Genomic DNA, 24,349 nt, shown 5'->3' with positions numbered 1-24,349 from the left:
GCATCGTATGCCTGCTATTATTCTTGTGTTCTCTATATATATTGATAGGTCGTTACAATTTTCGAGTTGATTTTTCATGTTTTTGGGGGATTTTTTGGCTAGAGTTTTCGTTTTGAGTTTATAGTTTCTGTTTCAAAGTTTACATTGTTAAAGGAATTCAATCCAATAATCATCATCTTTAAATGAATTGTCCAAAGTGGAATTTGGCCCTAGTTGCACATTTTAACACTATTAAAATATGGAGTTTCATTAAAAAAATAACATTTCATCACTAAGAACATTCACTGCATGTTATATCATGAGTAACAAACACAAGAGGCAACCAAATAGCTTCCAAAAAATTTCTTCAAAAAATTTAGGGCACAATAGCATTTACATTAGTTGCAACAAATACATACATTAGACATTTTCAAGAGAAAGATTTGATCAACAAAAGAACTTACAAGATAATCATGCAATATATCCATCCATATTCAAGAAGTAGCTCCAAGATAAGATAAAAAATTGGCTCCAAATTGTGAAAATTCCTAGATCTAACAATCTTTGGAATCCTATTGCGACTAGCTGAATCTACTTCACCTAGATCGTAAATTACATTACAAACTTATTTCAGATTTCTTCTTGAAATATTGAAGTAAATTACTGAAGCAACCTACACCAAATTAAATATGATTCTGAAACATAGAAACTGAGCATGGAAATACAAACACATAGGACACCTTTATTTTTGGACAAATGTCCCTAGAAAAACCCAATGCGGGAAAACCGGTGCAACAACTCTGAGGGTTTATTATTATTAAGTAGTAGCAAATTCTGAATACATCTATGAATACCTCTCAGCTAATTCAGTTACATGGAGAGAAATACTAGTAGAAGCTTTGTGAGATTACTTCACACAATCACTGAGAAAATGTCTCGGCTGATCGGTCACTGGGTGAGGTGCCCCTGGTAGGCTCTGTGCTGCCTCTACACTGTCCCAGCGTCAACTCTCCTAGGCACTGCTTCACCCAGCTGGGGAATCAATCTGTAGCCCAGAGTCACTGCTCTCAGCCTCATGGTCTCACACCCCAGCTTTCGGCTACTGAAATTGACTCTGCTGCTAGATTTTCGACTTCCTCTCTCACCCTCTGCGCTGCCTCCACGTGGCCCTGCGTCAACCTCCATGTCTAGGCTACTAGATCACTCTCTACCTCTCTTTGCCGATGATTCTCCGATTGAGAAAATCTCTCTCCGGAAGCTATCCTTGCCCCTCAACTGCAAGAGATCTCCTCAATCAAATTTTCCTCCTGAGAACTTCTCACTTCAGAAAATCGATTTCCTTGATCTCTCTTGGTGTATTTTCCAAATGACGCTCAAGCCCCTTCTTCTATCTTCCTATTGGACAACCAACGACCTAGATTAAATCTTAATCAAAGGCTCAGATTGTTTTGGCTTGATCCGTGTCTTTTTCTAGAAGTTTCACCCATGATTAGATTAATACTCATTAATATTTTAATTTTCTTAAGTTTAGGCTTACGAACCAGTGTTTTCAAAACCGTTTTTAAAAACCGGTTACCGATCTAATCGGCCGATTAGCAAGGCCGCCGGTCTAAACTGGCCAAAAAACCCGGTTGGAAAGGCCATTTCACTATTTTTTTGCCCTAACCGGTGAAAACCGGCTGGTTTAGGACGGAACTAGCTGGTCTGTCCTAAACCGGCCGGTTTTAGGCACACCCACCGTAAAGTTAGAAAAGCATATTTTTTACTGTGTTTTAGGGGTTTTGGGGTAAACTAAGGGTGTTTCAACCCTAACAATGTTGGAAATTAATGGTAATGTTAAATTCTTAAAGTAAAAGTGACATTTCCTTTAATTTTCATTTTCATCCTTTTACTTAAATTTTTAACATTACCATGAAATGACTCAAGATGTTTGAGAGTGGTTTCGACCTCATTGGATTTCATATGGAGAAACTAGAATTTTAGATTTCACTCAAAATTCAGCAGACTTAATGGTTTTCAGGATTTCATGGTTTGGGGGTAAACAATAAATGCAATCAGAGCTCCAAATGATGAGCAAAACTCCTGATCTAGATCCCATTGTGTTGGACGATATTGATCCAACATCAGAATGGGTGGAGGAGACTGAAGAACCTATGCTTGAGGCTGATTTTGATATCGACATGGCTTTAGTAGGGGATGAAGCAGATTATGTGGTGGCATCAGAACCAGGATCAGTAGCAACATCAAGGAAAGGCAAAGAACCAATGGAAGGAACTAGTCATGTAGGTCGAAAAACTCGTGCTTCCATTAGGTCCACTTTTATCGTCATTGGTGGCATTGATACTGAGGTTGCAGATCAGGCTGAGGCATGCTCAGCCTCTGAACCAGATGATGTCTATGTAGCTCCTGATGATGATCCTGTGTCTAGTAGTGGTGATGAACTTGATGATTGATCATGTGTACACTGTAGACTTGTAGTAGGCCAATGGCCTCATAGCTTGCAACATTGTTTTTGGACTTTATAGGCCATTTAGAGCCTCATTTCTTATGTATTTTGCTATTTTGTCGATGATATGTATTGCACTCGGTGCCATTTTGATATATTCACCTTTACATGGTATATAAATGAGCAAACTTTGCATATTTTGTCTCTATTGGCTTGGAATCATGGTTTTACATCTTAAAAATAGTTTTGTTTCATTAAAAATTAATTATTTAATGTATTTTTTTAAAACTGGTTCGTTTAAACCAAACCAGTCCCGGTTAGATCGGTTCCGATTGGTAAACCGGTTCATTAGGTGGACCGGTCCGGTCACCGGTTCCGGTTTTAAAAACATTGTTACGAACCCCATTAAAAATATTAATTATTTTAATTAAATCACTTCTGGGTGGAATTTCCCAAAACACTTTCTGGGTTCTTTGGAATATATGTGCCCAAGACACCCTGCAAAATTTGAGGCTTAGAGCACATCCGATGCTACCCCAAATCAACACTCCCTCTTAGCGAGGAATGTGCTCTAGCAATACACTGCTATTGCATACTGCTTTGACTTTGAAGCATCGTCCTCTGTGCTGCTGATGTTTGACATGTTGTCCACCAACCACTGTGCTGCTGCTGCTACAGTACTGTTGCCTTTGACACTGACACTGCCACTGCCACTGCCACTGCCAATGGTACATCTGTACTGCAACTCCCTCTCAAATGCTGCATCTTCTATGTTGCTAGCACTGCCACTGCTAACACTGCATCCGTACTGCAACTCAGTTTCTGAGAGAAGCAATTGAAAACACCCAAAACTGGACAAGTATCCAGTGGATACATCGTGGTGCTGAAAGCCTGACTGCTGCTAGTCCCATGCTCTCTTCTAAAGCCACTGCGCTGCTAAAGCTCTACATTGTGCATCCTCGCATTGTTGCCACTCGGCTCTGTGCTGCTCACATTCTAGCGCTACTAACCACTGCATCTGTCGAATCAACACTTCATGGCACCAACTGAAAACTCTTCCATCCTGCTACTACTGATCATGGGCTGTCGTAGCAAGGTGATGATCCAAGAGGTGGGCTCCTCAAGGATCTTTCCCATCTGTAGCTCTTTCAAACTACAGTTCTAAATCAGCCCACCTCCCTCCTAGAGGTATCTTGGCTATCATGGAAAACTCCTCCTCTTGTTCGATCTTTGCGGCTGCAACCTTAGGATCATGCTTCTCATCCTTGCCCTTTTTCTTCGGAGGACACTGGGATGCATAATGGCCCATCTCGCCACATATGAAACACTTCACTTTGGAGACGTCCTCCTTTCGTCTCTGTTGTCCCTGCTATCCCTTCGATGCAAGGGATGCATTTTCCACCTCCTCCTTGGCTTCGACCCACTGCTACTATTGCTTCCGTCAAGTTTGACCTTGACCAGGTCTCTCCTCAGGTCCTCTTGTTTTAGAGCTGCCCACATGTCATCCCAATTAGGCAATGCTGCTCTGCCCAGGATACTCTGGAAAAATACTTGCCACTCATTCGAGACAGAATTTAGGGCCAGTCTCACTAACTCTGAATCCTGAGGTGTGTGCCCCACAGTCAACAACACATCATGGGTCTCCTTCAGTTTTGTGAGGAATGGATCCACACGTTCTCCCTTCAGCATCTGCGCAGACCTCAACTTCTGTTCCAAGTACATCTTTCACTGCTCGAAAGATCCCTGATACAATGTGGCCAAGGTATCCCACATCTCCTTAGTAGTTCCTTTGCTAGCAACATGGCACACCACGTGATCCTTGACTCCATCTAGGATCATCCTCTTGGCCTTTGACATCTCAGCCTTGTACTTCTTTAGCGGATCTGCATCTGCAGGTTCAACTACCACATTATCAACATACATCTTGAGGGCATGCTCATCTAGAAGGAAAGACATTCTAGCCTTCCAGATGGCGTTGTTGGAAGCCCCGTCCTACCTGTCCTGATCCCTTAAGCCACTGGTTGCCATATCCTTCGAAAATGTCGAACAACTCCCTCTTTCTCCCTGCTGTGTAGCTCCTAGGCTGCCTTACGCATTCCCTGATGGAGTTGGTAAGCTGTTGCTCCTCTGTTGCTCAACAAATGAGAAATACTGATTTCCTCGGCAAGAAATCACTGAGGAGGTATTCCCTCACTATGCCATCTGCTTCCTCCTGACGAATTTTCTCCTCATCACTTAGCTTGCAGAAAACTGCGTCCCTCTAGCTCTGCGTGGTTCTGCGTAGCTCCCTCTGCCTCGGCAAATTCTCGATCTGGTAGTCTTACCTCTTTGTCGGTTCACTCAAAGAGAGACACCCACGAAAATATAGCCCTCTTGGCTAGAACAACGCAATCCCTCAGGGGATTCAAACTGTTGCTTGCTGCAGCAAGTTGGCCTTTGTTTCAGTACTAGATCTGCTCTTCCCTATTTCACATCAACAACTCTGATACCATGTGAAAATTCCTAGATCTAACAATCTATGGAATCCTACTGCAACCAACTGAATCTACTTCACCTAGATCGTAAATTACATTACAAACTTATTTCAGATTTATTCTTGAAATATTGAAGTAAATTACTGAAGCAACCTACACCAAATTAAATATGATTATGAAACATAGAAACTGAGCAACGAAATACAAACACATAGGACACTGTTATTTTTGGACAATTGCCCCAGAAAAATCGGTGCAACAACTTTGAGGGTTTATTATTATTAAGTAGTAGCAAATTCTGAATACATCTCTAAATACCTCTCAGGTAATTCAGTTACAGAGAGAAATACTGGCAGAAGCTTTGTGAGATTACCTCACACAATCACTAAGAAAAAGTCCCTGTTGATCTGGCCATTGGATGAGGTGCCCCTGGTAGGCCTTGCGCTGCCTCTACGCTGTCCCAGTGTCAACTCTCCTAGGCATTGCGTCACCCAGCTAGGGAATTAATTTGCAGCCCAGAGTCACTGCTTTCAGCCTCCCGGTCTCACACCCCGGCTTCCGGCTACTAAAACTGACTCTGCTGCTAGATTTTCGACTTTCTCTCTCACTCTCTGTGCTGCCTCTATGTGGCCCTACTGGTCCTGCATCAACCTTTGCGTCCAAGCTACTAGATCACTCTCCGCCTCTCTCAGCTGATGATTTTCCAACTGAGAAAATCTCTCTCTTCTCGGAAGCTATCCCTGCCCCTCAACTACAAGAGATCTCCTCAATCGAATTTTCCTCCTGAGAACTTCTCACTTCATAAAATCGATTTCCTTGATCTCTCTTGGTGTATTTTCCAAATGACCCTCAAGCCCCTTCTTATATCTTCCTATTGGACAACCAACGACCTAGATTAAATCTTAATCAAAGGCTCAAATCGTTTTGGCTTGATCCGTGTCTTTTTCTAGAAATTTCACCCATGATTAGGTTAATAGCCATTAATATTTTAAATTTCCTAAGTTTAGACTTAGGAACCCCATTAAAAATATTAATTATTTTAGTAAAATCACTTTTAGGTGGAATTTCCCAAAACGATTTCTGAGTTCTTTGGAATACATGTGCCCAAGCCTCCCTCCAAAATTTGAGGCTTAGAGCACATTTGATGGTACTCCAAATCAACACAAATATCATAGTGCATTCAAGATACTCCAATAGCTTCCAAAGAAAAAGTGTGAGTTCTTTTACAAGAAAAAAATCCAAGTGATGATGATGAGTTCTCACAAATGAGACTCTCTTCTATTTATATGGGTCTCTCTAAATTAAATTAGCCTAGTGAGCCCCAACAATAATAAAACAATGTGCAAAATACTAATCTTGGTGACAAGCCCACCAAGTAGCTCATAAAATGATGAAGAAAGCATCCATAAGTGAGCCGAAATGATAAAATCATGGTGTAGAGGGGCCAGTGGAAGGTTGAATTGAGTCCTCAAGGTGCCCTAATGAGGGAGAGGGCTCCATGAATGATATATAAGGGGATGGCCCCTTAATCTCTATGCACATGATCATGTGGTGCTCCACTGTGGCTTTGAGGCACAAGTAATGGTCTCATGGGTCTTGTTGTTGTCCAAATTGTATAGGAAAGATGCAACAATGCTCAAGACAGGGGTTGTCACTCTGATCCCTGCCCTCTCCATTCTAGTTGTCTCCCTACATCAAGATATGTGGGGGAGTCCCTATGAAATGTGAAGATGGGATATTTGTTGGCAACCAACGAATCCGGTAGACATAATTGAATGGCCTAGCAACTTGGTTGAATTAGAAAGTGATTTGATTAGATTAGTATGGAAGACATGTGCCTTAAATGGAGTCAATTACTTGCTTAAGACAAATTAATTACCAAGTCACCGGATAAACAATTGTTGCTTAAAGATGCTTCACTATCCTAAATGAGATGCAAGTCTTACAATCTAGGTGAGGTGCAAAATCTTGGTTAATTTTAGATTATAGGCTTATTCTAAGCGTGTCCTTCCACTTAATTGTTTTGAAGCTAGTCTCTAGAGTAAGTTGTGAGAGAGAAACCAAGGGAAATCAAGCTATGGCTTGGTTAACAATATCTCCCCATGGGTTCTAACCACCTGATGCCTTCGACGTTTCAGAGGCTGTGGCTCTGACGACTGCAAGGTCATTGTGTTAACTACTAAAGAGGTTCTAGACTCCTCAAGCTAGATGAGAAAGGTGGGCCTATCTCTCTATCAACCAAGCTTATGCTTGGAAGTTAATTAATTAATGCAAGAGGCTAGTCCTAAGATGCAAATGCAAGATATGAGTGCTCTTAAGGTGAGATTATTTAATTACTTAAGTACTCATTTACAATGATCTTTAATTATGAACAACGAAATACTTAAACGATAAACAATCTCAACCACAAGAGAAAGTGCTCAAACTTAACAGTGCCAGAAAATGTGGCCGGTAATATCAATGGAGAATTGCTCAAAAGACAAGACCAATGCTACTTAAGACAATTAACAATCTTCATGATTATAATCAATGAATCATCAATATGCCAATTAAATACACAAAAGAGATTTAGATCTTTTATTGATGTAATTAGATTACTTACTACAAGAGATATCTAATTCAAACAATGAGCAATGTATCCAATTATTCAACAATAGTAATGAGAAACAAGATCTTCAATGGCAGTATCACTTAGAGCAATTAGCCAATTAAACACTCATCAACTTGATTAGAGCACTTATGTGTGTTAATGCTTGAATGCAAATAGATACTAATGATGCAAAAATGCAATATGGATCAGCCAATGAACATGTGATTGCAGCAATAAGAAAATCACCCAATTACTCAATTAGACAGTTATCCAAGATTCACAAGATGTAAGAAGCAAGAGCTAAATGAGCATAAATGCCTTTCAAGTTTCAATCACTTTTAACACCACAATAATTTTTATATCAGACCTCATGCAGTAAATTTGAGATCTTGAATTTTTATTACAACCTTCAAAAATTGATCAAATATGCCTAGAGATGCAGCCCAATGAGTGCAAGTGACAATATAATGATAAAATATGATTACCAATGAGTTATTATGCCACTGTTATGAAATTTAACCACTGCTGTAAGTATTTTATGTGGCTGTAGAAAACATATCAGATCTGAAATAAACCAAACAGTCCACAAGAAAACCACTTATATGCACTCAAGTTGACTTAGGCTTAATTTCCAATGTTTTAGATTGATTATTAATGAATTTAGTCTTGTTAAAGAATGTGTTAGGCCCTTAAATATACTGCTGTCATAAATTGCTTCAGAAATTAAAATTAGGACAGTGATGAATTAAGAGGGTTAGAGAGCAAACCAAGAGGCCTTAAGGCCTAGTTGAGGGCTAGTTTGACTTCCAATGAGCTAGAAAACCTGCAACCACCAAGTTAGCTTAAATATTACTACAAAACCAAAATATTAGCCCACTCAAACAAATGCAAAAGTCAGAGATGACTGAATGCAAGGCTAGGGCAAAGGCTAGAAGGCTAGGAAACCCTAAGACTAGGGCTAGAAGTGGCACTGGGAAGGGTAGAGGCCAAAGAGGAGCAAAGAGAGGACCAATGAAGCCTGAAAAGGGGTGAATGAGCCAAGATAAGCCCTCAAGGGCTGATGTAGGGCTAGGAAAGGCCCTAGAAGTGCCAGCAGCTAGGGAAAAAGCCCCTTAGGGGCTGCGGCTAGGCAATGAAGGGAGGCTGAGAGGGAGGAAGGCCTTTTGGAGGCCACAACAAGGGGCAAGGAGGAGGGTTGAGGCCGTTTGAGGGCTAGACGACTCCTCTAGGGGGGGGCCGAGGGCCTTAAGAGGCCATGGCCAACCCTAAATGGGTTGTGTCCAAGAGAAAAGAGAGGGTTGAGGGCCTTAGGAGGCCACCAGGCCTCACGGCTAGGCCAAAATGGAGGACAGCTAGGCTCAAAGGCCTCAATTTTTTTTCTGAATCCCTTCAAACAAAAATTCCTCTAGAAATTCACTGCAAAATCGCTGAACGACTTCCTCTTTAGGCTGGACGTTGAACTTGGAGGCTAGATCTTGCCTTCCTAGGCCTAGATTTGTCTCAAAACCCCAACAAAATTCTTTTGATCAACTTGAAGCTCACCTGCACAAATAAATCAAAGAATGCCAAACCCCAAATATATATTCAAAAAATAATAAAACCCCAAGTATATATACAAAAGTAAAACCCCAAAAAATAAAAAAAACCACAAATGATGCAAAACAAATAGGTTAGAAATAATTTACAAATTTATTTATAGAGATACAATATTTACAAATTAATTTTTTTTTGGAAAAATAATTTTGGATAAATAACAATGGATGAGCAAATTTTGAAAAATAAATATTGGCCAAAAAGAAATTGCAAAATCAAATACCATAAAAAAATCTCAGAGCCCAAACATAGTCAACTCTTCCCCATAATCGGTGAACTTAGAGTCCAAGGGCTAGCATACCTATAGATCTCTATAATATTCTCAAGAAAATTGTTAGATCATATGGTGAATTAGATCACCTAAGATAACATGTACCAATAGAATGCTCTTATCACCGACAAATGAAATAACAATTATTTAGCAATATTCAACACAATATAGGATCACACATAGCTCACAGATACCACAGATCAACGAAAGAAAAACACCATGAATTGAACCCCAAAGTCTTTCTATTATGATACAAAATGTTGTTGAATTGAGGCTTTTGTGATCCATATCAAGTTTATGAGAGATTTTTCGGCATAAATCACAAGAAATTTCATTTGTCGACGCGTTTCGAACCAACTAGTGTGGTTCATCGTCAGGACAAGTTGAAGAGTCAGATCTAGATTACAAGTTAAATAGTCAGAGCAGAACATCCAACGGTAACTAACTAACGGCTATATTTGACTAGGAAACGGCTACAATGACTAACTAATGGCTATATTTGACTGGAAACAGCTAGTTGGACGGGATCCAAGGAAAAAGAGGGGGGGGGGGGGGATAACATATTTATTTATTTATTTTTTAAAATTTTTGGGAGTTAATATTAAGGATTTAAATAATTAATCAAATAATAGGGGTTAAAGTATTAATGAATTAAAAGACGAGTTAACTATTAAATAATTATTATAAATATACATATATATCTTATTATAAATTTACGTATACGAATAAACCTCTAGAATTTCTAAATATTTAGATATACTTGTATGTTAAATTGTTAAATTATTTTAATTATAAAATAATAAAAAGGAGGCGGGAGGGAGGGGGCTAAAAGACAAAAGGGAGGGGGCGCGGCTAAAAGAAATATATATAAAGGAGTTAACTATTAAATAATTATTATAAATATACATATATATCTTATTATTGAAATAAATTTACGTACACGAATAAATATTTAGATATATTTATATGTTAAGTTGCTCGATTATTATAATTATAAATTAATCAAAATTTTAATATTAAAGTCATTCTTATCCTATTATTGCTTAAGTCATAATTAATAATAGCATAAACAAATGTTACTATATGAACAAAGGCAAAGGAGAGAAGGTTACGGGATAATAAGAGGAAAGAAAAAAGAAAACTAGAACCAGCGAAGAAACAACTCAATACCAACGTTCAAGAATTACATTATCCAAAGATATTCCATAGAAGCAAAATGACTCCTTTATATAGACAAACCCCTCCAAGGGGAAAATAATGATTAGTTGGCTTGATCCCTGTCAAAATAATCTCGACGGTCGAAAATATCTTGATCATCTTTTAATCTCCACTATCGAATTTTTAATTTTGAGGAAAATTTTGAATTTTTCTTAAAACCCACTTTTAATTAATCCAAAAATTAATATTTTGGATTAATTTCCTCGAAAAATTGACTTGACTTAACCACAAAGGTCCATGGGATCAAATTTTCTTAAAATATCCATTTTTCCCTTGGTGGGGGACCTCCAAATATTGACTTTCCTTTGACCCACGAATCTTTTATTATTTTCCACTAAGAGAGAAATTAATTTCTTTATAATTATTTTTTGACTCAAAATTAATTAATTTTCTTGCTTAGGATTTAATTTAATTTTTCCAAAAAAATTAATTAATTGACATTAGAGGGGATTAATTATTTTTTCCACTCTCAAATATTTTAGTTATGGTGTCTAAATATGAGGGACCATGCATTAAAATATTTTTTACATCAAATTATTACAAAATCAACCCTTGGAAGGGGAAAACACATTTAGACTCGGACCCTTAATAATTTACCCAATTCTGTGACACAATATGATCTAGTATAGACCAAGTATATTTGTAATAAAATAATCTAGCCAAATGTGCTTAAATTATTTCCAAACACATTTTTACAAAGACTCAATATAACACTAGGGCTCACCTACGACCTTGTCAAGGGATTCCACACTAGCTTTGGGGTTTAAGTTGGAAGATTATCCGTGTTTAGAAACACACATAATTCGGTGAGGTTAAAAAACTTCTTAGGATGAAATCCGTTGCCAAAATCAGAGACTTACCTAAGTGTTGTTACATAATTAAACAGTCATACTAGCATCATTTACAATACAACTTGCAGAAGTTGGGTTTATAATGGTGCAATGGTGTTGGCTGATGAATTTGGACTTTAAAAAAATCTCTTCATATCTTTGCATTCTGCTTCCTTGGACTATTGACAAAGTGTGGTCAATAGGTCTCCTAGTGAAAAATAAGCTTGTAGACTACTCCAAATGAGGGCACAGATGTTGGTGCTTTCTGTCCCATGTCTCAATGATGGGACAAACCTCCTCTGGGCCTCGGATCAATTACCAAACCCTTTATATACTACTAAGCTGACTGGGGACACTATTGATCCAAGTGCATCATCACGCATATAATGTAGGGCAATGAACTAGATGTTGAAGGCGCTGAGGGCACCCATAAGATGAGACAATGCTATATCGCACGACAGAGTCTCATGACTCTTAACGCATCCCCTACTAATGTCAATATGATCCTATGGTGGGCTGGGAACCCAATTAGTTGCCCAACCCATGATGAAACCATCTACCAATTACACATAAGATCCAATGCATCTCCTCACCCTCAGGTACAAGAATTCATTAAAGCATCTAAGTGAAACAAACTTGTTAGTCAAGGGCACAAATGAGACTTCATAATGGGTTTGTCTTCCAAATTTGGAGCCTTGAGAATGTAATGGGGCTACCTCTTGTTAGAAAATCAGAAAGGCAGAAAGATTTTCTTATACTTGATAATTACTAGTGATGTTCTTGACTTCTTATTGGGTTTCTTGATATCTTCTTTCTTTTAGTTCATCAAGCAATTACGAAAGCAATAGCATATAAAACAATGGAAACCAGATATAGGCTCACAACCAAGGGAAAAACCCCTCTCTAGGGGAAAACCCATTCGGTAATTCTTCCTTCAATAGTTTTCTGGAGATATTCCAAGACTCTAGACCTTGACACAAACTTTCCTCCACACCAAGTCAACCTTCCTCTTTTCTTGCTAATGATCCTACTTGACCCAGCAGCAACAGTTGCAATAGCAACACTTTCTTCAACCTAGCAACTTCGACTATGCTTTGGAGACTTCGATATTCACTAAAAGACTTCGATCTTCACATAAGAATTTCGATCTTGGCCCAATACAATTTCCTGAGGCAGTAGCACCCAACACCAACAACTTTGACCTATAGTTTGATTTGGCAGCAGCAACATGCAGAAACTGGCTACGACATCAACAATAAAACTACGATCTTCCAAACCAAGGCACAAGAGAGAGAGATAGAGGCACCAAAATTTCGATCTTCCTGTTTTCCTTCTCCTAGACCAAACTCACACTTCCTTTTCTTCCTTCCTCTATTTCGCACTTTTTCTAGCTTCAAGAGAAATTGAACTAGCTTGTTGAGTGAGGGCTTCAAATGGAATTCGAACTACTTCATTTATAGTCCTTTGGTGAGGTCGAATAACCCTCTTTGAGGCTGACTTGGTGTGGAGGCAACATAATTCATATTTGACTTAATACTTAACCTTTTTACATGATTCAAAAGCCCAATAAGGGTCTCTTTAAAAGTACAATGGCTCTATTAACTCAAAATAAATCCTAGAATTCCTCAATGGGGAATTTGAGGCTGACTTGAGTTCAAATAACCCTCTTTGAGGCCGACTTGGTGTGGAGGCAACATAATTCATATTTGACTTAATACTTAACCTTTTTACATGATTCAAAAGCCTAAGAAGGGTCTCTTTAAAAGTACAATGGCTCTATTAACTCAAAATAAATCCTAGAAGTCCTCAATGGGGACTTTGACCTAAAACATGATGACCCAAGAATGAAATCCATGCTTTAATAAGTCATGACAATAATAATAAAAATTCTTTTCTTTATTCTTTTGACAAGATGACTCAAATACATTTAATGAAGACCAAACCTAGTTACATTTTCCAACACTCCCTCTTAACTAGGGAGGTATTCATCATATACAAGTACAAGGAAGATCTCAAGTATATGAATCATGAAGAACTTTAGGCACGACAATGCCATGGACTAGATTCCTAACCAGGGTAATTTATCCATTGGTCTCTCAACAGTTTAGGCACACAATGTTATGGACTAGATAACTGACCAGGGCAATTTATCCATGTGGGACTAAGATGGACTCAAGCTTTCAGCCTCTCTACGCACCATTAGGCTTACTTACTAACCATCAACCCAAGGATCCAAGTGTGTATCCAAAAACAGAGCTCAACACCACCTTTCCAACTTCGGGACCTAGATATCAACACAAAGCGTCAGCTAGATGTCCTCCCAGGCAATGCTTCACTCACAAAGCCTCAACACTCCTTGATCCAGCAAATCAAGGATAACCAATCTCTCCCAATCAAACGGATTGGTAACCAACATTCTATCAAAACCTTCGAGAGATTCACTTGTACAAACATAACCCCAATCAATAATATACTTTCACATGTACATAATCAAATACAGACCTTCGGGGTCTTTCAGACAACGAATGTTTCTCCTCAACATAATAGGATTATCAATTGAATCTTTAACAGAAGATTCCTTAGTTATATACTTTCCTTTCCTACTTTATATATAGCAACATATCTTTCAAAATGCATTCTCCAATCAAAACTATGCTATGCCCTCCCTCTCAACCAGGGAGCTTCCCTTTATCCAGGCTCCCTCTTAATCTAGGGAGATCAACTTCTTTACTTTGACATCGGAGAATCTTTTGTGGCTTCCAACCATTTCATCAGAGTTATCATTGCCATCACTATTCATATCATGCTTATCAACGAACATCTTCACCATATTGAAGATTGTGTACCTGCACAACTTAGATAGCAAGTACAACCAAATCTCTAGAAGCATGAAGTTAGCCATATCAGAATTACGGAAGCATTTCAACCTTATATATATCAGATACCCAAACTTAATTACAAACAAGAGACACATACTCTTCAACATCTTGCTAGGGACTTTGTCATAAACCCTAGACTACTTCATAACAACTTTCATTACATCTAGGGTTTCAATGTTTCTTTCAAAGGTATGACATACCCTACTACAACATATAGCAAACCCTAGAAACAATTCAAATAAATATAGATCTACAAAGTATCTAACAACTTTCAGAATTCATATGTTAGACTTCCCACTAGGGTTTCATACAAATCCTAGATTTCATACATGAGAATTAATCAATCAAAACCAATCACAACTTAGTCATCAACATGACCAACTTCCACTAGGGTTAGTTGCAAACCCTAGATTTTTCAATCAAACATCAATCACAACTAAAACTCATATTTCAATAATCTTACACAAATCTCAAATTATCACATTGTCATAAGAGATTTTCATTTCTGCCAAGGTTTAACTCCAAAACCCTAGAATTTCACAAATACTATCATCCTAGAGAAACAAACTTTGACTAGGGCTTAGTTCCAAACCCTAGGATTCATGATCACTAATAAACAGGTCAACTCATACATCTAGGACTTCATCATCATGCATAAATCAAATCCACTTCACAAATATCAATAAGAGTTAGACATACAACAAACTTGATTAGACTAGGGTTTGATCAGACAAACACACATTCCAAGGAAATCATTTCTAAGACATTTGCTTACACATTCCACCAAACCCAAATGAGTTAGGGTTTCAATATAAGAACATAGCAAACCCAAAATTACCAATGCTTCAAAGGTTTGAGATTTTAGACTTTCTCATTCAACCCTAACAAGTTAGGTTTCCTTGATCATACCAAAATCCCAAACATGACACCATTAATAAAACTTCAAATAGCATTTCTCAATAACCCTAAGTAGTTTTAGGGTTTCAGACATTAACATTATCATACCCTTAGGTTAGGTTTTTCTAAAGAACCTGTCTAGGGTTCTATAAAATCAGTTAAGAATATGAGGGGGGTAGATTTATCAAGTGATGAATCACCCAAACAATAATCATTATGATTCAATATAGCTAGACATAACAATGTTAGTAAGAGATTGTCAAATGAATAAACATTTATTATAAAGAAATCAATGTTTTGTAGTTTAAGACATACCTTTGTTTCTTAACAAACCTTATCTTGGGTGCCTCTCTTCCATACTCCTTGAGGATATAGAAGATGTTTTCCTAATCAAGCCAATAAGTGACTAGCATTTAATATAATCAAAACTTAAATAAGTACATGTAACCAAAAACTGAAAGGAAATGAGATACTTATCTTTGGGAGATGTTGGGGCTCCCTCCAAAGCTTGAGGGATACCTATAAACTTATAAAAACAAAAGAAAATGTCTTTTCCAAAAACATGTTAAAAACCTATAAATTCTAAAACATCAAAAATACAAAATAGGATATCTAAGACTACAAGCAAAGGACTTAGTAGTGTAAGTCCCTTATGTCAGATACTTCGGGTTTGGCTTTCTTTGGATCTTCTTCTTCAACAATGTTAGCATGATCTCTATCTCTCTTCTTATTCTTTGGATTGTCAGGACAGTCACTCCTGTAGTGACCCTTCTTATGACATTGATAGCATTCTACCTTGGACATGTCTACTTTCTTCCTTGGTCCTTTCGATTTCTTTCCTTTGTGTTGAGCAGTGTAGGCATTTGAAACTCCTTCAGGATTGGCAACTAGTGAGATCCTTAATTCTTCTTGACTGTAGGCAGTCCATAGTTCTTCAAAAGTGGGAGCTTCCTTCCAACTGTTAAGTCCTGTAGCAAATGCACCCCAAGTAGGTGGCAATCCTAATAGAGCAGTGATCACGAGTTCTTTGTCTGGAACAATTTCATCAATGGCCAAAAGATCATCTCTGATTCTTGCTATCTTCACAAAGAAGGACACTGTGTCTTCTTTAGTCATCTTTGTGGTCCTTAGTTCATTCTTCAAACTTGTTACTTGACCAATGTTCTTAAAAGTTAATAGTGAATAAGTTTGACAGGGCCTCATACATTTCTTGAGCATGATTAATGTTGGCTATAAATAGGACAAGGTTGTCCTTTATTCCTTCTACCATTAGGGTCATGGCCACTAATTCTAATTCTTTGAACTTCACTTTATCAGCATCACTGGAGTCATCTGTAGGCTTCTTTACTTTTCCTTTGACCAAGTCTAGAACCTTGTTCTTTTCAAGGATGAGGTCAATCCTCTTCTTCCAAGACCTGTAGTTTGAGGCTCCTTCAAGTTTGTTCTCTCCCTTGATTGTGTTAGACATTGTCTTTGAAGATAGTAGACTTCTTCCCTTGAATAATCCTTTTGAATGATTCCTTGATCAAGTGCTTGAGACTACCTTTTTCTTCTTTCTTCACCAAATCTCTGAAACCATGTTAGAAAATCAGAAAGGCAAAAAGATTTTCTATTGCTTGATAATTACTTGTGATGTTCTTGTTAGTTTTTGTAGCATTGGGCGTGTTCTAGCCGCGAGATTTGGTGGAGAGTCTAGAATACATGTATTCTCCAATACCCATAAATCGTTTTTGGAAATTCCACCTAGAGACGACTTAATTAGATTTATTAGTCAATTTTTAATATTTCCTGAGTCTGAACTTAAGAAATATGATTAATTTATCAAAATTAATTAAGTCATGGTGAGAATGTTCTAGAAAAGTACATGGATCGATTTCTAGTTAATCCTAGCCATTGATTAAGATTTAATTGTGGCCATTGAAGTCTCAACGGAGGATTATAAGAAGAAGTCGATGGGGCTTGGAGAAGACACACCAAATCAGGTGAGCATTCGATTTTGTTGCAAAATCGTTCTCCAGATTAGCAGCATTCAGTTGTTGAATGTGATTCAGTGAGATTGAAGCAGTGAGAGAGGGGTAAAGATACTGCGGCCGAAAGAAGCTTTTCCAATTCTGATGAGTACATTGTAGAGAGGCAATGATTGCCACAGAGAGGCAACGTGGAGGCAGTACAGAGCCCTCTTGGGGAGATTTCCGTTTTGCTAGGGAGAAGGAGAAATTTTGAGCCAGAAGTTGGGCAGAGAGTTCAGAGGCAAAGGGTATGAGTTTCCCAGACAGCAACGGATGAGACAGTGAGAGGAGGCACAATTCCGAGCTTGTGGGACACAGTAACTGCGTAGGCTAACGCAGTGACTGCGCAGAGGGAGCAAGGAGCAACTCAATTCAAGCCGAGGTCAGTGTTGGATCCCCTGTGGAGTGAGAAATTTTTCCCACTAGTTATCATTGCCAATTATTTCTCTGTTTGGATTGCTAGTTTAAGCATCCATAGATTGTATTCATATTTTCACTACTGCATAATATTAAAACCCTCAACTGTTGCACTGGTTTTCCCAGGTTGGTTTTTTCCAGGGACTTAGTCCAAAAATAACGGTGTATTTTGTGTGTGTGCATCTGTTTCTTCCAGCGTTTTTACTTCTTCTGCAATATTGGTTTTGTGAAGGTTGTAGTGTATTTGTTTCGATATTTGCTGTAGACACAACAAATAATTTGTTTAATTAAATTAGCAAATAGAAGAAATAACATCAGTTGTTGTAATAGGATTCGGGCTTAGCCGATTTTCACATTCCTTGAATTCTTATTAGGATTCTTTATATCTTCTTTCTTTTAGTTCATCAAGCAATTACCAAAGCAATAACATATAAAACAATGGACACCAGATATAGGATCATAGCCAGGGAAGAACCCCTCTAAGTGAAAACCCAGTCAATAATTCTTCCTTCAATAGTTTTGTAGAGATATTCCAAGACTCTAGACCTTGACACAAACTTTCCTCCACACCAAGTCAACGTTACCCTTTTCTAGTAGATGATCCTACTTGACCTGGTAGTAGCAACAACACTTTCTTCAACCCAACAACTTCGACTATGCTTTGGAGACTTTGATCTTCATTGAAAGACTTCAATCTTCACATAGGAATTTCAATCTTGGCCCAATACAATTTCTTGAGGCAACAACACCCAGCACCAACAACTTCGACCTATATTTTGATCTGGCGGCAACAACATGCGGTAACTGGGTAAAGCATCCACAAGAGAACTTCGATCTTCCAAACCAGGGCACGAGAGAGAGAGAGGTAGAGGCCAAAATTTCGATCTTCCTCTTTTCCTTCTCCTAGACCAAACTCGCACTTCCTTTTCTTCCTTCCTCTATTTCACACTTTTTCCAGCTTCAAGAGATATCAAACTAGCTTGTTGAGTGAGTGCTTCAAATGGAATTTGAACTGCTTCATTTATAGTCCTTTGGTGAGGTCGAATAGCCCTCTTTGAGGCCGACTTGATCATCTTAAGGCCGACTTGGTGTGGAGGCAACATAATTCATATTTGACTCAATACTTAACCTTTTTACATGATTCAAAAGCCCAAGAAGGGTCTCTTTAAAAGTACAATGACTCTATTAACTCAGAATAAATCCTAGAAGTCCTCAATGGGGACTTTGACCTAAAACATGATGACCCAAGCATGAAACCCATGCTTTAATAAGTCATAACAATAATAATCAAAAATATTTTCTTTATTCTTTTGACAAGATGACTCAAATACATTTAATGAAGACCGAACCTAGTTACATTTTCCAACACCTCCCTAGGCAGGAATGGTTAATAAACAACCATATGAGGTGTTCCCAACCCCTAAAGGGAAAGACATGTCCAAGGTACATCTTTTAAGTGTTAGGGGTCATGTGGAAAATGATGAGGTGGATTGGGACACAAAGGTCTCAGGGCCAAATGCCATGAGCTTCAAGGGTAGTAATGATGAGGGACACCCCCATATTTGGGTGTATGAATGTAGGAGGGAGCATATCGTGGTACATGAGTTACCCCGACTTTTTTTTTTCCACCCTTCTTCATTTGCCTTTTGCCTTTTATTGATTTTTATTTATTTAACTACTCAGGGCTCCAAGGGATGAGAGCATGTTGTGTATGATATAAGCAGTAATTACCCCTTTAAGGTGGGCAGTTCATCGCCCACCAAGGGTTGGGACTGTCATGGGTTCCTTAATGATGCAAGGGGGCACTCAAGGCGGCCCTAGGAACTAGGGTGATGGCCATAATGATAAGGGTAGAGCTCATGTTGCCTTTTTCCCATGCACTAATTTTTATTGTCCTAGCCCTCTTTTGCATTTTATGGTATTATTTCCTTTTCTATGTGGCCACGATATGCTTTTCAAGCTCAACCCAGACATGTGGACAAGGGGAGGGGAGGCACCAGACCTTTGTGGAAATAGTGGTCATGTGGACCCAGAGAGGGAAGATGATGAAATAGGGCATGTAATGTGCGGAGGGGAGTGAAAAATGTGGAATGGGAATAGATGACTGCATGACCAAAATCGGGGTTTCTCAAGTAGTGCCTATCCTAAAGCTATAAGTCAATAGGGGAGATCCCATGGGACTAGGGTTGAGGATTAACCCCCCATTTAAGGTGAGGGAAGAAGACTACAGTTGAAACCCTTCCTCCTTCCATGTCACCCAATAATCCATACCCAATGTGCCCAAGGAAAAACAAGCATAAGCACCCGATTGCACAATGAAAGACATACCTTTAGGATTGGATGGCCCACCTTCAAACATATGCTCTCGACAAATGGGCGAGGGGACATATGACTGGCTTAGGGAGCAAAGATCAACTAGCACATATATCAGCTGCACTAGTGGTTGTTGGCTGCCGATTGAAGACAAATCTAGGAGAAAATTTCTCCCATGGGGTCACCCACTGGTGGTCGGTAACAGGACCAATTCCAAGTGCATCACAACAGGTCTCATTTTAGATGAATCCAGACATTGACATAGATGAGGGCTCCTTCAAGGGTCAGTTTCATCAGTTTCCAGAAATTCCTATTTTTTGCAGTTTGTTTTCCTCTAGGATCCGAAGATTTTAGGCCCACATGTCAGAGATGATTGCATATATGATATTTTTGGTCCTTGCAAAAAAGTGAATTCAATGAGACTGCTTTTAACTGCATCCAAGATGATCAGTCTTTTATATTTTTTCCTTTTTCTTTTTAAGAAGATAAACCGATGGCTCCATCTTTTCAGGATTAGTCTTTCCTCCCCCTGCTTCCAATCTACCCAATAGGTGCCTTACTCTCTACCTTGTTAAGTGTTATATGTGCATGTTCCGTTGCCCCTTATTCTCCTTCATTGTGCTTGCTGTATCTGCAACTATGTGGCTCTGTTACCATGTTAGAAATGCATATGCAAGCAGATTCACACAAATGTGGGAAAGAGAAAGATACTTAGTTGATATTATTCCAATATATGACGCCTTATTGCAGACATCTTCAATTGGTGCAAGAAATGTTATGAATATGCTACATAATCCCCAAGTTCTAACTCCTAATAGAGTCAATTAACTTAAGTCATCATTACATCATATCTTAGTTTATAACGTGACATTATGACTCTAAAGTATACAACTTAAGTATGTAAGTGATATTAAAAATATGATCATTATAACATATATTCTAAGAACATGGACAAAATTGATTTGAGTTCAATTCAAGATTTACTTTATTTATTGCCAAGTTGGATGATTTAGAAAGCACTAACTTTGCTAGTTGCCATGAGAGTTTATTGTAGGCTTTTGAAGATTCAATACAAGATACTTTGGCAAAAGGAAAATACATAAGATATGTGAATCCATTTAAACATTGAAGTTCCCTTCGATACCTTAATATTTTCAGTTTCCTATTAGTTTTACTAGTAATGATCAACCTTATTTCCTTGAGAACAAAAGTTTAAATACATTAAGAATCCTAATTGGTTTCATTGTTCTCATGGTAACTCTATCCCTCTCAGATTTGTTTCTCTTTCTTTTCTTTATTGTATGGTGTGTTGATGTTATGTGTAGAATTACTTTTCACAAGGGGAAAAGGTATAAGATTTAGTAACAACATTAATGTATCTTGTTTTACATTCTTTAAAAAGTACATTTAGACCCACATTAATTCATTTAATTATTTTAATCGACATTTGAATCTTGTAGTTAGAAATTTGTTTTTTGCCAAATTGTTCTCCAGTGTTTTTAAGAGGAATTAGATTTTGAGTCCTTTCTCGTCAAACTTGATGTTAGATGAAGCTTCCAAAGTGGTAGAAGCAACCATGAGAGATCGGAACATTGCCAATGCACGGCTAGATGAGAAGCTTGATCGCTTGTTACGTGCTGAAGAAGCATTTCATGCAAAGCAAGGCCTCCATCAAGAGGTGCAAAACATCTTGCCTTTATATGTTTAGTTGCTAAGTAATGAAAAGAAAGATGCCAAAGTTTTGATGCTTATAACAATACAGAGCACTATTTGTGTATTTCATTTGAACTTTCTAACAAATATTGATAAGCATATCATAAGGAAGAGATAATAAATTAAAAGTACATTTGCCATTTTATTTTTTTAAATTGGAACCACGCTATATATAGTTGATTTATGCTTTTCAATCCTCTCAAAGTTGATTTTTGTTGGAAGGAGCTCCAATGTCCAAATATATGCCTATCTTGTCGTTAGTCACTTCCAATGAATCATCCCCCCAAAGGTTCACAAGGAGGATGGGGTGATGGAACCAAATTAGCACCACTGAAGGAACTTCCTCCTCAAAATTAAACTACAGAGACCACCTATTCAAATATAACGCACAAGAATAAAAAACTGTGGGTTGTTTCTAAAGACAGCTTCAATTTACATTTTATTCAAAATTGAAGCAAAATAAACCTTTCCCGCACATATAATGTTGGGTTTTCCCTTGCAAATGGTGTGTCCATTGCTTCTACAACCAATGTTATACCATTTGGGGGTTTGGCCATGCCTCAACAAATTCTCCAATGAAGACTAGATTTGCATTAAATAGTGTTTTAAAATCTGCTAGCAGATCCATAGGGGGGATATTATCCATTCTTTTGACAAACTTACCTTGAGAAGGATATTATCCATTCTTTTGAAAAACTTACGCTTAGAACATGAGCCTTTGGTCTTCATATCATTTTTGCCAACATCTACCATCCTTTTTAACATAGCTGAAGCTGCCTTGCCTGAAATGTTGAGAAATCTAGGGCAGACTGTTAGGGTGATTATTAAATTGATTTCTCTATAACTCTTGACATTTTCTTGTGAGTTATATTAGAGCATTAGCATTATTATTCAGTTCTGTTCATCATCAAGAAAAATGCCGATAAGAAGATCACAATGCAAACACAAGAACACCAGATGTAGGCAGCTAGCCAGGGCCAAAACTTCTCCTAGAGAGAAAACCCACAAAAATCACTTCTTAAATCTCAGTGAAGACTTCCAAGACCTTGACCTTGACCCAAGACCAAACCTTCCAAGAGATGAGCCAGCCAAACCCTTAAACAACTTCTCTGCAAAACAAGACTGAGGAAACCCTAGGTTCTCCTCCAAAACTCGCACGTGTGGGCAGCAGGGACAGAGATTTCCTTCCTTAACCAATTTGCTGATTTTCAAAGAACTTTGCTGGCTTCCATGAGAACTTCGCTCTCCTTTCTTCCTCTCCCGAACTTCGCTAGAAAACAGAGATACTTCACTTGATTGATATCTTCCAAATGAGGTGAGGTTCCTCTTTATATAGGCTTTCAAAAGAGCGAATTAGGCCTCCTTGGGCTGACATGAAGAGGGTTGGCCGACTCATCCCTTAGAGGCTTCTAGACATCACATTATACAATAATAATTTTCCTTCTTTGTTACATGAGCCTTCAAGGGGCTAGAACATCATGACTTTGACCTTTTGACTTGTCAACAAGACCCCTAGAGCACTCAATGGGTGCTTTGACCTAGGACCACAACATGATGGGCAAGAAATCCATGTCAATAAAATAATTTTTCTTTTCTTTTCTTTTGCCAAGCACATCAGTAATGACATCAAGTCATGACGCAAATACAGTTATGAAGACCGACGCTAGTTACATTTCAACAAGAAAGAGTTGGGCTTGTTACCCACCCACATACGTGTAACCACACATGAGAAATTTTTTCTCCTATGATGCAGATTTCCAGACAGCAGCCCCTCAGATGTCTCTCATATATCACTCGCAGGTCACCCACCTGATTAACATAGTCTTCCAATGATGGTGGTTCAACACACAAGTTACATTAGCCATTGTTTCATACAAAGCGTTTAGATATAATGTATTGGGCATTAAGTAAGGATCATGGGTTGAAGGTAAATAAGGAATCGCAATGCTTGGAAGTAATGTTTGATGCCTTATATCACCTTGGTTGTCGTCAATTCATTCTAGTCAAGTGTAACCACCCCGAGGCTTTTCTTTTCTTGTCTAGGAGGTGCATGAATAGGAGGCCTAGGAAAAGATAGCATGTCCATATCCTTGCATACTTGAAACTTTCCACTTATCTCTCTCTTCTTTCTCCCTTATTTTAAGTTGGTTGTTGTTAGTCACTTGTACTAGTTCCTTGTATGCCTTATCCTATGAGAAGAGGGCTTGGAATGTTGATTTTTAGGATCTTCTAGTCTGATAATTACTTCCAATAATTTCTTCATTAATTCATCTTGTGTCGCATACACCATTGAGAAGTTATACATAGAAAATATTCAACAATAAAGACAATAATGACAATAGGATCATGAAGAGATAGCCAAACATGAGACAAAGAATTTTACCCCGGGAAAACCCAACCTCAGGAAAAACCCAACAACCTTTTCTTAGAGAAATTGTCCAATTCAACAAAAGATACAATCTGATTTTTCCAGTCAAATAAAGTTAAACTGACCAACAAACAAGTCTAGGTCAAAGTTGGTCAAACTAAGAAATTTCGGCCTCTTGCACCTTCCTCAAGAATTCAGATTGTTGCCTCAAGAAACTTCAATCTGCTGCCCAAAAATACATAGAGAAACTTCGGTTAACTACCTCAAATTTTGTTCAAACTATGCCTCAAAAACCTCGTTGGTCTCCTTCTTTCTTCGCACGTGTGAATAGAGAATAAATGTGTGTGTGAGA

General features: G+C 38.2%; 1 protein-coding gene across 1 annotated transcript in view; it reads left to right on the top strand.

The window, feature by feature from the left end:
• The window catches only part of RECQL3 (DEAD/DEAH box RNA helicase family protein), a 441,760-nt gene that overhangs the window by 377,493 nt on the left and 39,918 nt on the right, over nucleotides 1–24,349 (top strand). The window contains exon 18 of the mRNA XM_089419483.1: nucleotides 21,464–21,594. Within this exon, the coding sequence (XP_089275609.1) occupies nucleotides 21,464–21,594 (131 nt within the window). The remainder of the gene's footprint in view (nucleotides 1–21,463; nucleotides 21,595–24,349) is intronic.

This window comes from Pinus tabuliformis, chromosome 4_1 (assembly GCF_031772625.1).
Source record: "Pinus tabuliformis cultivar Carrire ecotype Pingquan chromosome 4_1, CPIR1, whole genome shotgun sequence".
Classification (NCBI taxonomy): Eukaryota; Viridiplantae; Streptophyta; class Pinopsida; order Pinales; family Pinaceae; genus Pinus; species Pinus tabuliformis.
The sequence above is the reverse complement of the archived record's forward strand: the minus strand, read 5'-3'. Positions and strand labels throughout refer to the sequence as shown.